An 11099-nucleotide genomic window follows, 5' to 3' on the forward strand; every position below is an offset into this window, starting at 1 on the left:
ATCAAAATTTACACCATAATAAAATTAAGGTACGGTAAAGCTACGGTAAAAGTATGTAGATTTAAATTAATCTAGAATTTAACGCGTATTAATTTTTCATCATTACATTTCCAGACAATTAAGATGATAATTACAATTGTGAGCGTATTTGGAATAAGCTGGTTCCCATTACAACTATACAACATTATTCTGTATTTCGAAGATTCAATTAGGATGTAAGTAATTCGACTTTTGCACGCCAGTTCAAAATATACCTAGTGATATTGATTATTATATTAATAATATATCGTTATGGCTCACTACGAAACACGGTTCCAGGTACAAACACATTCGTCTCGTATGGTTTTTCTGCGACTGGATTGCTATGACCAACTGCTGTTCCAATCCATTTATTTACGCGATATATAACGTAAGTACCAATTAATGCTTTTAGTGATTCCACATTTCTCATTCATTGTATAAAATTAATTTTCAGGAAAGGTATGCTAAAGAGTTGCGCGATGTATACAATAGAATACGAAGGATGTTCTCCGATCCACCGCCAGTTAATGAAATACAAATGTTGGAACTATAAGTTACTAGGACTTTGGATTCGTGTTCTTTAAAATATACGTATATACCTATATTGTGTAAAATGTATATTGTACATATGTACATATAATTCCAACAAACATTATATATCGATGAGTGTGTATAGCAACATACAGCAAACATGGCCACTAGGACCACACTAGGTGAGTCGGAGTTGTGTGTGAACGACGTATCGTTTTTTGTTTTTCGCGTATTCCTGTTGCGTAGTTGATCGATTGCAGCTACGAGAAAAGAATGCCTATCTTCATTACAAATATTCAATCAACAGATTATGGGTCCAAGCTAACTCTAGTGATTTAAAGAAACGAAAAAGAAGAAATGCTAATAAGAAGATGGCCAGTGGAAAGTGTTCACAGTATTGAATAGCTTATGGACGAAAATTACTAGTCATGAGTACTAAACATCGCAGGTGAACATGGTAGCCATCTCCCGGGGTCTAATCTAATATTTGCAATTGAAGATTTATCGTACGACTAGTATTCCTACTTAGAGTCCGGTTCTCAACTCCGGAGAGAAAAGAATAATCTTTTTCTTTTTTTTTCAATTCTTTTTTATTTTGTATAAATTTTTTACATATGAAAATACATACTACAGTTTCAATAAATAGGGAATAAAATGTCTTAATTTACCAAACTAGATGAGTCAAGAAACGAGTACGAAAGAGTGGAGATGGAAGGAAAGCTATATCGGAAACTAGTTGGAGCAATCATCTATCTGAGGAACTTCACGAAACCAGACTTGGTGTACGCAACAAGCACTCTGAGCCGATTTCGTTATTTACGACAATCAACCCACCATAGAGTTAACCAAAAATTCGCTATGTACAAATAAGAGTAAACATACAAATATATATATATTAGATGTCATTACGTACGAGAGAAGATCGAATGAAATGAAATAGGGATAAAGTATTTGAAACACGACCATTGCGTCAACTTACTGAATTTAAACAAAACCGTTGTATGTATAAAATTTGTATGTCTATAATAAGTGTATGATACGTATTGTTACGCCGCGATATAGGCAGTCGTCAAAGCATATTACGCCATACAGCAAAAGTGGCCGCTAGGACCATATTAGGTGTCTCGGTGTGGGATCGATGTATCGTCTTTTGTTTTTCCAATATTTCTGTTGCGCAGCTAGTCGATTGCAGCTACGAGAGGCAGACGCAAGAAATAACAAATATTAACCAACACATATGAACGTTTTTATTTTTACAATAAAGTCTTATACTAACGTAATAACTTTGTAATATGACAAAACATTCACTATTAATAATAAGAAACTAATTACATTCACAAAAAGAAAAATTAAGGGAAATATTGTAAGACATTATATATTTTATTTATAATTTATAAGAACAGGAACAAAAATGCATCCAAGACATCAAACACTTTATTAGATATATGTACAACAGTACATTATTTATTAAACATAAATAGATTAAAAAATTACTAATATTATAATACTAATGGAAAACAATTATTCAATGTAAGTTATTATACAAATAAAACTCTGTATCACATAAATTGTTGGTCGTATTTAATTTGATTATATATATCGTACTAATCAAAATTCATACTATTACGTTGTTCAATGTCTTTAATTTCTAACATATCTGTTTTAAGATGCAATTTCATTATTTCTCTCCAAATATCCATTCTGTGTTGCTCATTGTCAATTCCAAGACTCAATAAAATATTTTCATTTATTCTTAATAAAACTCTTCCAGTGATATCGTGCTTAAAAATACATAATACTAATCATATATTTAATGTCAGAAGTACAAAAATATATGTATATTTATGTGTACTTACTTCAATTATGTACTTACATATAAAAACCTTTCATGATATAATTGATAATAATCGCTACAATGCCTTCTCAACCATTTTTGTACGTCTAGCACATTCCACAAATAAACTGGACGTGGTCTAGCAGTTTTATTCTGTAACATTTTATACATTTATAATTGGTATAAACTGAATTTCTGTAGATTTAACCAATTTACTTCGTTTCAATTAAAAGATGCACAACAAAAGTAAAACTTATCAAATTTCAACGATATTATTATTGCGACAATTATAACGCTTTGACAATAAAATTAACATACCTTTGGTTTACTAGTAGAATTAACTACTTCTTCTACCATCGTATGTAAAATTCAAAACATGAAATTATGAAAAACATAAGCAGACTATAAACAATTAAAAGTAGTATACAAAGTCAGAAAAAATAATATTAAATTATTGACAATATTCGTTGATACGATTAACAAACATTCCTTTCTTTCTATCAGTACAATCGTAAAAACTGTTTATTATTAAATTACATTAAAGCGTATTATACAAAACTAAACGAGAAAATTCGAAATATTTTCTTTTGCAACTAATATTACTTCCACTTTTTCTACTACTGTATAAAATTTTTCCATTTTGTCACTATGCAGTATATACACATTAAACTGCAGCATATATTATATCACTAGAAATTGGAAAATATGTTAAGTTGCATCTTCAAATTGTTCTAAATTCATACTCTACATTAGACATGCAAATATGAAAAAAAACAATTTCTATTCGACTTCCAAACATTTTTGGATTTTGTTCGCAAAATTTGTTAACTGCGTTAATTAATGTTGAATAATATATTACGAAGAATTTTATCGTTTTAAATAAACTTTATAATTTTAATATTATTTTATTGCTAAAATTATGTATCAAATAATTACAAGTGTTTAAATATGCAAATGTTCAAAATATATGATATATCCTAGAATAATTCAAATCTTATATTATAGTATTATTTCATTTTATACAGCAATTTCTTATCCTGAATTCTCTTCTAAATTAATTTTCCCATTGCCAAATATTACTCGTGTCATTATCATTATTAATTAAAATTAATCAAAGAGATAGTCGAAAGTTGATGAAAATTTAAAACTCGCGAATAATACGTTTTAAAAACGATTTGAAACTAAATACCAACATAAGCGGAAGTATACTAATTTGACTCATCAACTCCATGTAATACCATTAAATTGTACTTTCGACCTTTCGTCTGTAGCTAACGAAACAAAATGATAACTATTTCTTATTTATTATTTATAATTCCCTTAATTTATGATATTGTACATATTGTATGTTTAAAGTACATAATATTATTAAAAAACTAGTACGAAATGTAGTTTTGTATGATACAGTTAATATCAACAGCGACGTATATGTGAAATATCAAACTTTTAAACAATTACGAACCATGTGGTTGTCACATTATATATTTTTCAAATATTATTTGTTAATAAATTATATTTTATAGAAATGGATGTCCAAAAATATATTAAGATACAGTATTTATGGTTTTAATATTCAATTTCTTTGTATGATAGTAAATGTTTATACTTAACCTTTAAGTGTATTGATAGTAATAGTTAAAATATTGAAGGAAAATGCTAACATAACTAGCAGTATTTTGGCTAATGTTTTAACAGATATCAGAAATATATAATAGACAATATTTGTTTGCTCACATAATCAGTCATAACCATTATGTATCATCATTATTATTAATTTAATTCTTTTATTTCTCAGACTTGTAAGCGCAGAAATGGTGGACGTGCTAAGCATGGCCATGGTCATGTAAACCCAGTTCGTTGTACCAATTGTGCACGGTGTGTACCAAAGAATGAAGCTATTAAGAAGTTTGTTATTCGTAATATTGTGGAAGCAGCTGCTGTTAGAGATATTACAGGAGCAAGCTTTTACTCCGCATATCAATTTCTAAGTTGTATGCAGAGTTGCAGTACTGTGTATCTTGTGCTATTCACTCAAAAGTAGTTCGCAACAGGTCTAGAGCGAGCTGTCATATTAGGATACCTCCAGTTCATAATTTTCCCAGGGTAATTATCAAAGCTATATATTTCTGTGTATTTAATATCAATATTTACGTGGTAGCATTAATAGCTATTAAATTTTAATACACTGCATTTTTTTTAGGATCTGCATCAGGGTCAACAAAACAGAAAATAACTTAATATGTAAATTTTAAATAAAATAAAAAACAAAATTAATAACTGTTTTTTATTTATATCATTTATTCTACGAGATAAATTATTTTACAACTTTTCTATAATTTCTAAACAAGTTATTTTTTAAATTTATTGTTACATAATTCAAAATTAATACAATGATAATGAACAATGTAAAAATTACATACATTTAATTTGTTATTATATACCATACTTCCTTATGAAGTACATAAAGAAATAGTACATCACAAGTGCAATCTTAATATTAGCTAACACTAACAAGTAATTAATACTTTATTCATTTTCAAAATGTGATGTTGAACGTACAATAAAAGTTTGTATCTAGTTTTTACCAATAATGCATAAAATTGTTAAAAATATTTTGCATATAACTGTAGCAAGAATCTCACTATTGTTGCATTTTTTTTTTTGTAAAATTAATATACAATTAACAATAGTTGCCAAGTACATCAAGGAATCATTTGTTTGCTTCTTCCATTGGTTTTTTGAGCGTTTTTTCAAATATCTTCTTGAAATCACAAAACCCTTATTTAGTTTTACCGAATGAATTTGGTCCGGCAAAAGTTGGCGTTTCTTTTCAAATATTTCTCATCCTCATCCTTGCTTCTGCTGGCATTTCCTCAGGTTCATCTTCTTCATCTGCATTAAACACAGATGTCACTGTTGGCCTTTGAATTGATGTCGCTTTTACTGTAGGCTTCTAGAATATAATTCTTGTAAAAAAGACAAATATGTGTATGTATATTTTAATTTATATACTATTACCTACTGATGTCAAGCCCAGTTTTATCTGAATGCCGTTTTTTTTTATCTGCTCCACTTTTCTTTCCAAATCCAAATGCCAGCTTCTGTTTTTTTGCATCACTCTGATTGTAATTACCAGCCTCTGTCATCTCCTGTTAAGTCCCCTGCCCTGTACACACTTGACCCTGACAACGTCAAACACTGGCAAAATTCAGATCAAGTTAAACAACATTGTATCTTTTAACTGGAAATATTTAAGCGGCATGCTTAGCAGAAGTTTCTTGTAATTTTGGACTAAATTCAAAAACAAATGAATTTAATAAATGATGACGAAGAAACAAGTGTACGTATAGTATACACAACTTAAGATTATTTATAATAATACGAAATGCAATATATATTTACTTGATAATTTTAATATATAAGGTTAACATTCACTGCGTTTTTACTATTGCGATGCATTCTATGGCACATGGTTGTAGGATGTCTGCAACCAAGGATGGCACATGAAAAGTAAGAAACGAGATTTAGAAAATAAACTACGATTTGACCATTTATTTCTCTTTTACTGTTGCTCCGTAATCAATTTTCTAAATTACATATTTAAGATTTGCTTTTGCCATGATTAAGACTGTGAACATGAAATCAATAACGAAAACAAATCAAGAATAGAGCACTGTCCATTTTCTGTAAGATACAAAGTAAATGTTATTTTACCAATTGCGACCGATACGATTATAAATAAAATGAATAAAACCTTTTCTATATTCGTCCCCTGAATTCCTCTTCGACATTTTTCTGATTTTCTTTGGACACAATCGGAAATCGACTGATCTGAGGCAGTTTAACACCATTAACCGCGGTGTAGTTCACACTAGTACTCTGGCCATACTACAAATAGGGACATTCAAGACAGTAAAGTACATCTAGTAATATTCTTTTTATCCTAGGAATGATTACACAATCTTATTTTAATAAAATAAAAATTTATGAAGCAGATACGCTTCTAATTATTATAGATTGACACTAATTGGAATTTTTTATCTTCAAAGTTATCCCGAAGATATTCTTTTTAGTAATTTAGATTTTCTTTCCAATGTTCCTTCGTATTGGTGATTTTGAGCGACCCATATTTTCGTTCATATGTAACGATTTTTCTTTAAGAGCAACTGGTGGTGGACTGTTTAATATATTATTGTAATTCTTCATGTTAGTTTATGTTTTTACAGTTATTTAAAATAATAAAATTGGTGTTATTAACATGATTATAAACAATTGTATCTTAACGAAACATTGAATCAATGAGTTCAAGTTATCAAGTAATTGTTTCAATCATTTAATATATGATAAACTTTGTACTGATGGAAGTATAATTATAGTAATTGCATAGGTATCTTTCTCCTCTAATAATGTAAACATCTGATAGAATTAAATAAAATTATGTTATAATTGTTAATGATAGCACTTATACTTATTGTTTAATACTTTTTTTACACACAAAATAAAATCTTTTTAAAAAAAAAGTTTTAATTGTATCATAATGTTTCTAAAAATGTGTGTCTGTAGTTGTAAAGTACATTTATTTATTGATACGAGTACTTTGTTAACTTTATAAACACCAATATAATAAAATCAACAGACATCGTTGGATAACTTAAGGAAACCAATGAAAATATGTTGGGAAAAGTAAATAAAGTATATAAAGTGATAGTAATGTTACTTTCGCTGTGGATGCTGATATAACACTGGGGGAGATCAGTCGTTGAAAAGTCACGAAAGCTAATTTACTTCTTTAAGATAATAAAATCGAACTTCCGATAACGAATTTAGAGTGCATATTTGTTAAGAAGGAAACTAAATAAAGTCGTTAGTTAAAACGTAAGTACATTGAAACAAAAAATTATCACTCTGTTTTTTTTTTCCACCTTTTTAGTCATCCGCTCGATTATTAACAAGGATGTTAACATGTATTGATAAACCATAATTTGTTGAACGTAGTATCCAGATAAATAGAAGTTTATATTACTTTTCAGCACGACGAATTTTAATCGATCCTTCAGTCGATGATGTTATTATACGGAATTGGATGCTTATTGGTGAGATTGTCATTATACTTTTCTTAAATTGAAACAAATATTTTGTCCTTTCTTAATTTTTCCTCTTCTTATTTATTTATTATCCACGAAGAGAACAACTTTCGAAACTTTCGCAACTCTCGAAACTTTCGCAACTCTCATACCGAGTGGAATTTATCGATCAATTATATCCGTGCACGTTTTCAGGCGACATTCTCCGGAAAAATTCAGGGAACGCGGAGAAGAGGAAGTCGATGAAGGGTCCTCCCTGCGAACTGTTTCCTTTCAAGATCGACTGTCACGAGTTCAAGGACAAGGCTGGGCTATGAAAAGAATCGCCACGCGATTCAGGGATACAAAGACTTCTCGTGGCATTGACACGAGCCACTCTCTATTTCGCGTACGTCCCTTTGTAATATCGCCACCACTTCGTAATGACATGACGGCAAAGCAATTTCCACTACCTAGCCTGCAAGCTAGTATAAATTGTAATACCATTAATATCCCTAATTACGCGATGCACTTAGACGTGCGGTAGCTTGACGTGATTCATAATGCTACAATTACGTGTAAACAGTTTCAAACAAACAACGAAACGCCGATTAATTAATCAATTAATTAATCGATTAATCGCCGTTAGAAATACGGTTAACTCCGAGAATCGAGTGATCTCGCGTTTGTTCAAACGCGGTGCAAGTAGATCGAGCAGGGAATGGTCAGACATCGGCTGAAAATTTGGATTATTCGCTCGTTCGTCGACTGGCATCGATAGAAACGAGGTTAATTTAAGAAACGAGTTACAATATTGACTTCCGTGTGATCGAAATGAAAATAGGAGGGCGACTTTTGTTAAAAATAATATCGGTATTTTTCATAAGAATAGCGGTAATATTGTTTTAAGTAAAATAGGATTTATGGAACAACGTGTCGATCAATTTGGTTTATTATTTTCAATCGTTTCGCGTACAGCTACTAATTATAAGTAACGTGTTATTATATGATAATTAATTCAGCACGTTGAGACTTTTCTAATTGAAAAGAGTTTTTCAAAATTAAAAGTTCGGTTTTCCAAGGAAGAAAGTTATTTGTGTAATAAATAATTAACACCGTAGATTATGTCTCCGTAGCGACACCATTGAAATACGAATAGATTAGCGATACTTCTTTTTACTGGAAAAGAATTTTTACAACTTACCGATCCACTTTTCAAGGAAATTAATTATTATTTTCTATTCGTAAAACAACGCGGATCAGACGCTGGGAACACGAGTTTCGTAAAGAAGAAGGAAAATTACATAAACAGTTTGCAATTAACAACGTTAATCACTGTATAAGAAGTGGAAGCACGGTGTGAGAATATGGTAGGTTATCGTATCAAGTTACGCACGGTTCAAGTAGATCGAGACGGTAATGAGCAAACTGTCGGAAAATTGACTCCGGCGTTATACTCGTGTCGGGATAATTTTCATAATTCAAGAAATAGGAGATGAAACGCGGCAGCAGCTATCGCGAACCGTTTCAGACACTTTGCTCGAGCGTCGACAACAACGATCACGGCAACCAAGGAAATCTCTGTGAAATTAACGAAACTCTTGGCAACGCGCCGTTCCCGACGACGTCGTGGAAAACTTCATAATTTCCATTAACCAGCGAAATGAGTTTCGCAGGTGGGACCTGGAAAAGAGAGTACGCGTATTCTCTGCTTTCTTCTGCGTTTCTTGCTTTCTTTTTTTTTTTCTTTTTTCCGCGTCTTTAAAATTCTTCGAGCGAGATTTCTATTCACGTGAATCTCCGTTATGAAGAGTCAAACAATCTTTTCTAGGAGAAAAAATCTCACAGTTTACTTGGAAGTGCCTGTATTTTCTGAAAGGTTTCCCCTGCTGTTGAATTTTATCGCGACTCAAGAAACAATATAGATGGAGAATGCTGTCTGAAAGGGCTGCAGATAATATTAAAACTTTTTACTGTAAATAATTAAGTTTGCAACAGTGCAGTTCTGTTCGGTATCCCGGTGGAGAAGTCAGGTACTTTAATATATTTATAAGACCAGAGATTGCATCCTTAACTAGTTCATAGCAAAGATAGTTTTCAAATGGAGTGCTATTTGCAATTCCCACAATTCTCCACAGCGTGTGCTTAAGTGTTGCGCGTATCGAGTGTTTACGCGTTTTATTCCCTCTTTGATTTTCATACGTATCTAAAAGTTAAAAACTGAAAACAAAATATACTCCGATATTCCCAAGAAATATATAGATTACATAGAACCTAGTTTGACGTAGATTACACACAGTTATTTATGAAAGTATATACGCATTAATATGAACACTACTAACACGAGATTCTAAACAAGCATAAACAGAAGATTTGCAAAACTATCCAAGGATCTCGATCATTCTATCACCTTTCTCGCTGTCCGAACCTGTTCGTTACGCGCAAGTTGGAAGATCACTATTCCTATGTTGCAGGTCGCAAAATAGGAGAACAATGCTTTCGAATAGGCTACATAATAGATAAATTAGAAGCTCAGACGGATATTTCGAGATGGCGTCCTCGAAATTTCGCCTGACGTATTGGTACGGACAGACAGGAGAACATAAATCCGTATTTGCTCTGTCGTCTGACAGGAGAGAGGGCGAAACAGACTTGATTGACAAGCTAAACCCTCAAAGACCACTTTCGGGAAGCATTATCCGGTCGATAGGTCACGGTTCGTACTGTGTGCAAACATAATTTCGGTAGTGTTTACGGACCCTTTTGTAAAAGGTGGAGTAACGGCGTTAAGGGAAGATTTCGTAATTGCCTGTGCCCACGGATGAGCTGTGGTCGTTCGATGAACGAGTGGACTCGACGAATATCGGATATTCGTGGGTTATTTACATAATCCTCTATAATTCCTTTCTATCTGCACCAATTCTTGAACTCTTAGATAGTATATTCTCCTCCATTATCTCATCGAAGTCTCTGTGTTGTTCCACTTTGCTTCTGCTGCTGCAATACAATTAAACAATCTCTATAATGCTTCAGTATATGATACCATAAAATATATCATCACAAAATTAGTAAAATCTAAGACTGTCATTGCATACCTATTTCTGTTACATGTCACTGGCTCTCTAGGTCCACATATATCAGAATGTATAATTTCAAGCTGCCTTTTTGCCCTTGTTCTAGGCTCTGAAAACAGTGTCTTCAATTACTTTGCACAGAAAAAGTATCCTGCATTCTTCAATTTTTGCCTTTTGTATTTTTTTCCTTACTTTTATTCCCAATGTTTTCTTGGACAACTCCATTGTGTTTTCTATACTTAGATGGCCCAATTTTCTACACTACTACCAGCTTCTTGTTCCTCTCTACTAGTAATACTCTAGCCTGTATTTTTCCTTTTGATTCATCTGCACCATAAAATCCATTAACACACGTCTTCCCTACCAATATTTTTTCTTCCTTCTTATAAACTATTACATTATGTTTCTAGAACATTATTTTACCACCCTTTCGAGTTATCAGATGTATTGACATTAAATTCTGTCTCAAGTTTGAAACATACAGAACATTTTTAAATATACAGCTATCTAACTTAGCTCTACCGTTTGCTATAGTTTCTATGAAAATGTTTCTCTTCGCTGATTCAATTTTTATTC

General features: G+C 31.6%; 2 protein-coding genes, 1 long non-coding RNA gene and 1 pseudogene across 4 annotated transcripts; 1 reads left to right on the top strand and 3 right to left on the bottom strand.

Annotated features, from left to right (window-relative positions):
• Window positions 1–1384: 1384 nt before the first annotated feature.
• LOC108548233 (protein aveugle) lies at window positions 1385–2858 on the bottom strand. Of its 2 annotated transcripts, none has more exons than XM_017901067.1 (3): window positions 2705–2858; window positions 2426–2539; window positions 1385–1744 (listed from the first exon to the last, which is right to left on the bottom strand). In XM_017901067.1, the coding sequence occupies exons 1-3, from the start codon at window positions 2741–2743 to the stop codon at window positions 1622–1624; spliced, it is 276 nt and encodes a 91-aa protein (XP_017756556.1). In that variant the 5' UTR covers window positions 2744–2858; the 3' UTR covers window positions 1385–1621. The 2 variants fall into 2 exon arrangements, with proteins under 2 accessions (XP_017756556.1, XP_017756555.1); XM_017901066.1 differs by lacking the exon at window positions 1385–1744 and adding an exon at window positions 2157–2333.
• A 1053-nt stretch (window positions 2859–3911) lies between these two features.
• LOC108548230 (40S ribosomal protein S26-like) lies at window positions 3912–4619 on the top strand. Its single transcript, XM_017901065.1, is given in 4 exon segments — window positions 3912–3917; window positions 4182–4368; window positions 4371–4489; window positions 4587–4619. Coding segments are annotated over 4 exon segments (345 nt in total).
• A 477-nt stretch (window positions 4620–5096) lies between these two features.
• On the bottom strand, window positions 5097–6257 carry LOC108548232 (PEST proteolytic signal-containing nuclear protein-like; annotated as a pseudogene).
• A 4166-nt stretch (window positions 6258–10423) lies between these two features.
• On the bottom strand, window positions 10424–10899 carry LOC108548234 (uncharacterized). The gene is made up of 3 exons (XR_001890255.1): window positions 10716–10899; window positions 10545–10632; window positions 10424–10446 (listed from the first exon to the last, which is right to left on the bottom strand). It is a non-coding gene; the product is annotated as an uncharacterized LOC108548234 (long non-coding RNA).
• Between the last annotated feature and the right edge of the window lie 200 nt (window positions 10900–11099).

This window comes from Eufriesea mexicana, unplaced genomic scaffold (assembly GCF_001483705.2).
Source record: "Eufriesea mexicana isolate 0111107269 unplaced genomic scaffold, ASM148370v2 scaffold1488, whole genome shotgun sequence".
Classification (NCBI taxonomy): Eukaryota; Metazoa; Arthropoda; class Insecta; order Hymenoptera; family Apidae; genus Eufriesea; species Eufriesea mexicana.

Bases quoted from the DNA above. Each gene is read 5' to 3' on its own strand.
- LOC108548233 (XM_017901066.1), bottom strand. From the start codon at position 2,743: ATGGTAGAAGAAGTAGTTAATTCTACTAGTAAACCAAAG. The intron at 2,540-2,704 runs GTATGTTAATTT...AAAATGTTACAG, and splicing joins ATTCTACTAGTAAACCAAAG to AATAAAACTGCTAGACCACG. The intron at 2,334-2,425 runs GTAAGTACATAA...TGTATTTTTAAG, and splicing joins ATCATGAAAGGTTTTTATAT to CACGATATCACTGGAAGAGT.